Source organism: Bidens hawaiensis, unplaced genomic scaffold (genome assembly GCF_021521415.1).
Source record: "Bidens hawaiensis isolate Kalapana, Puna unplaced genomic scaffold, B.hawaiensis_p1.1 tig00038075_1, whole genome shotgun sequence".
In the NCBI taxonomy this organism is placed as follows: Eukaryota; Viridiplantae; Streptophyta; class Magnoliopsida; order Asterales; family Asteraceae; genus Bidens; species Bidens hawaiensis.
This window is the reverse complement of record NW_027496668.1, coordinates 169,128-174,093: the sequence shown is the minus strand read 5'-3', so window position 1 is coordinate 174,093 and position 4,966 is coordinate 169,128. Positions and strand designations below refer to the sequence as shown.

The following is a 4,966-nucleotide window of genomic DNA, read 5'->3' as shown; positions in this document are numbered from 1 at the left end:
TGCATGAGTTATTATAAACATTTCATATGATAATTATGATTAAAAAACAAGTTATTTAGGTTTTGATATTAATTATACAATTCTAATCAACAAAATGAGTAAAAAAGTTATAAATCTTCATTATTTGTTTAAATGAGTTAAAAATCATTGTTAGAACTAGTTCAAAATATACTTCAAGTTTGACAAAAATGATGTTTTTGACTGCATATAGCATGACACAAGGATGAATAGAAAGCAGATGATTCTTAGTTTCGAGTTTGATTCTCGGCTGTGAGAAGTTGTTTATCAAGATGACATCTTAGGCCGATGTTAACTTGAAGTATGATGTCAAGGATAAGAATCTACTTAATTGCGCCATTTGTAATTTAAAGCTATGGTGAATCACACGACTCTACCATCCCTACTTTTATATCACACGATTTTGTGAAGTGTCACCCATGTTCTTCAAGTTTGACAAAAATGATGTTTTTGACTGCATATAGCATGACACAAGGATGAATAGAAAGCCGATGATTCTTAGTTTCGAGTTTGATTCTCGGCTGTGAGAAGTTGTTTATCAAGATGACATCTTAGGCCGATGTTAACTTGAAGTATGATGTCAAGGATAAGAATCTACTTAATTGCGCCATTTGTAATTTAAAGCTATGGTGAATCACACGACTCTACCATCCCTACTTTTATATCACACGATTTTGTGAAGTGTCACCCATGTTCTTCGTATGTGAAACCCGATTAGCAAACTAATAACCTTTTCACCTATATATGTTTTAAACTTGGTATAAGAACAAGTTATTCAAATTAAAAGAACCGTAACAAACCTTAACATTTTACAGATTAACCTTTAGACACGGTTTGGTTTGCAGAATTCCAGAATTTAGAATTCGATTTAGTTCCTTCCAAAATCGGTTTTCCCTTGAATGTAATTGAAAAACTTTCGTACAAATGATGGACGTTTGATCGAATTGTAAACATTTCATTGGAATGTTCAAAGATTACCAAAACACCTTTTCGTATGCAACCATCAGAATCCAACACCAAAATCCAAATTACATTGTAAAGGAATCAAAATCACATATCAAAATCCAAATTAGAAATCAAGAACTTTGTGTGTAAAGAATTTAGCCGGTAACGATTGTAAAAGTGACAAATTGTAAGAACCGTTTCAACTCGTTTCCACAATCATATGCATCCCTGTTATGTGTTCTCACAGATATCGTGCAAGACCAGGATGGAGATGATTGTGTGCAGATTAGTCAAAACAAATTCTACAGTTTATCAATACTACAATAGTTAACAACCAAGTCTTTTACACACAAAATTCTCGATTTCTAATTTCTATTTTTGATTTCTATGCCAATGATATTTGTTCAGGTGAACAATGTTTGATTATGTGGTATACTTAAACGGCAATCAAACAGACAAAACTCACAAGTACCAAAAGCACATGTATGAAAAAAGGTTTCCTTAAAGTTACTTCACATAAATGAGGTAAACAACCACAAAGAGAGTAATGTAAATGCCCCGACCATCTCCGACCCAACAAACAGAACCAACAACCAAACGAAACCGTCCTCGGAGAAAATGTTCCAGGCTTACCTCTCCTTTAAACCAAATAATATCTGACCAAATAACAATGATTTGAAATTCAAATTCAAATTCAATTATGATCCATCCACCGGCTGAAAAACTTCATGCATCGGTTTGCTTTGATCTGCATCATAAACAATATAAAGTACACGGATAATCGGGTTAAAAATCTTTAAAGGGTAACAGGTCAAACGGGTAAAAGTTGGCCATAAGGTAATGGTACTAAAAAAAGTTGGATTCTTTTATCAAAATAATGTACACTTCATAATCATATATGACACTATATATACACAAAGAAAGTTGGAAATTTTAGTGAACACGTTCTTTCGAGCCAACCTGACCCGACCAGTTTCAACTTGTACAGAAAGTACCTGTCTTGACCCAGGTCAAACGGGTCGGGACTCAAAGTTGCCAAATTGTATTCTTAGTGCATGAACCGCCAAAATAATGTTACTAACAAAGTTGGATACTTTTTAAACAGTACACACTTCATAATCATATACGACACTAATTACACAAAGAAAGTTGAAAACTTTAGCTAACATTTCTTTCCAGGCAACCTGACCCTACTCATTTCAACTCACACAAAAAGTACCCATGTTGACCCCGTTACCTGACCCGCTAAATAACAGAAAAGATACCAGATTTTCACGATTGATATTAGTCTGATCTGTACCGAGTCAGCCTTCGTCTACGCCTCCTAGGATTCTCAGAACGAACCCGATCTTCATCATTATTATCAACCAAATCCAACTCAAAAGGGTCACCATCATCACTATCCTCATCACCATCATCGTCGTCGTCATCTTGCAAACCCAATAATATTTCCCCCCACAAAAGCCGTCGACGCCGATGCCTTGTCGGAACCCTAGCTCTCCCGACCCCTCTCCGGTCAGCAGGTGACTGTTCCATCGACCCGATCATCTGAAACAAGAAAAAAGCCGTCCACCAATGCCCGTTATTATTCCCGCTTTCGCTCATAATACCCATGTTCTCACCGGGCACCCGATTATCTCCATTTTCAATAGCATAATCACCAAACACAACCGCCCCGGGCATGGCTGACCGAATGGCAGAAACAATATCACCATACTCTCGTTGGTGCTCGAGCCTCCTCCATGCTCGTTCACGAGTCGGGTCAACATCAGAAGGGCGGGCTGTCGGGTGGGCCCGCCTAGCATGACGTCTCAATTCTCGATAACTCCCGGAAAACAAACATGACTCTTGAGAACAACTTCGAGACTTCACATTCAAATACTGCCTCACCTCCTCCACTACCTCATACCCCGCCACCTGTCCCCGACACAAAGGGCATTTTAGGCAAGAATTTGACCTTGAACCTGATCTATGATTAACATTATCATTATTATCATTATTATCGTTATCATCATTATTGTTGTTATTGTTGATATCAGAATCTTGAGGCCCTGGAGCCAATTCAAAATTTTCTTCAATTGGGTTGTCATTTGCAGGTATTAAACTAGGTGGGTCGGTGGTGGGATTGGTATTTTCCGGAACGAGTTTTTTGAACCGATCTAGGCAGTTGGAGTGTCGGTAACTTGTATCACAGATATAAGATCTGCAGCCTTTTGAATGGGAACTGCAGAGGATAAGAACAGCATTGTGTGGATGGTCCATGCAAATAGGGCACGAAATTTCGTCCCATTCTTTGTGGAGCGCGTTAATGTCTGCATCACTTGGAATTTTTCTTTTTCTACTTGCCATCTACTTCACTGTAAATATGTAACTTAAAACATCCAAATGAGTAGACACTAATTTATTCACCATGCAGAGATTCAGAAAAGAAAATGAATATCTCATCTTTGTGCTTATCAAAAAGTTTATCGGATTTAAATATAAAAATCTATCAAATCTATGTGTACTTAAGTTATATGAATTTAGTTTTAGAACAATTAAATACCAACATATTGAAAAGTTAGGGTTTGAAAGATGATTCATTTACTTGTATCCAAACTCACCAAGAAAATGCAATCTGTCAATGGTTAAAAGAATCTTTACGGATTGATCGAAAATATCACGTTCTAAATGTTTAATCGACCTTACTGTATCTTGGAAGTCACTCAAATAATTACTTCTACAACCCTCGAACGTTTACTACCTTGAATCACAAAATCAATATGTGCTAACACCTGCAGTTGTACCACATTATAGAAAACAACCATCACTTGCATAATACCCCAATTTATATAAAAATAAAAACTATAGCATGGTTTTATAATTTTGAGTTCAATAACTTCAATACGACACAAATACACACACATATACACATATATGTATCAAATGACACACCTTTGGCAGATTCAATCATCACATTTACACATCACTTCCTATCATTTTGAAAATAAATGGAAAGTTTTAATTTTTAACCTACCTACAATATTAAAACCCTAAATCCCAGCTCAATTATATTTTCATCTACAGAACTTATTTAAAACAATCATCATATTATTTCATAATTATGTAAACTTTATGCTCTTAATAGAACCCAACAGATCTTAAATCACAGTAATTTAAAATAATTCATCCGACAAAAAAACCCTAACCCTAGCGTACAAAATCACTATCCACAAATCCCACTAACAATCACCAAAATTGAACCGACTGATGATCAATTAACACCCAAATCAACAAAACACACAGATCAACTGAACCAGATCGATATGTAATCAATTTAATCCGAAATTAAATGGTAAAAACATGAAAAGTTTGAAATTACTATTGAATAACGTCATCAGAGGTTCAGGTGTGCGTGTTTGATTGAAGAATTTGATGAAATTTATAACGAATTGGATGAATTTTGAGTCAATTTGGAACGATGTGAATTGGGGAATAATAATAATAATAATAATAATAATATTGAGGATGTCTGTTTCAATGGTGTTGTCATAATGTGTATAGTACCAAAAAAGATGAGTACGAATTTTTTATAAAAGTTAAAAATGTTTAGTTTTCCACATTGTTTACATGTTAATGGATACCTTTCATAAATAAATTACATATATTGGGTACTTTTAGAAAGTAAAAAAAGTTTTCTTCTATATTTAAATTCTATATTTAAAGAATAAAATATTATTTTCGTCTTTGTAGTTTGTTCCGTTACTTTTGTCGTATGTGGTTTTTCATCTAACTCGTTAACCACGTTCAATATTTTCTATTAAATTAGGAGAATTACGTGTTTTGTAGATCTGTTAGAATCCTTCTTTTACATAATGCTTATTTAGACGGTATTTTGTTTATTACAACCCTCCAAACGAAGAAATTGACTTTCAACTAGGGGTGTTCAAAACTATCCGAATTATCCGACTATCCGTATCCGAACTATCCGAATTTTTGGATATCCGAAAATTCGGATATCCGA

General features: G+C 34.8%; 1 protein-coding gene across 2 annotated transcripts; it reads right to left on the bottom strand.

The window, feature by feature from the left end:
- Positions 1–1,450: 1,450 nt before the first annotated feature.
- Positions 1,451–4,458, bottom strand: LOC143589978 (uncharacterized). 2 transcript variants are annotated; one of them, XM_077070588.1, is made up of 4 exons: positions 4,325–4,458; positions 3,567–3,737; positions 2,229–3,320; positions 1,451–1,711 (listed from the first exon to the last, which is right to left on the bottom strand). In XM_077070588.1, the coding sequence occupies exon 3, from the start codon at positions 3,310–3,312 to the stop codon at positions 2,248–2,250; it is 1,065 nt and encodes a 354-aa protein (XP_076926703.1). In that variant the 5' UTR covers positions 3,313–3,320; positions 3,567–3,737; positions 4,325–4,458; the 3' UTR covers positions 1,451–1,711; positions 2,229–2,247. The 2 variants fall into 2 exon arrangements, with proteins under 2 accessions (XP_076926703.1, XP_076926704.1); XM_077070589.1 differs by lacking the exon at positions 3,567–3,737.
- Between the last annotated feature and the right edge of the window lie 508 nt (positions 4,459–4,966).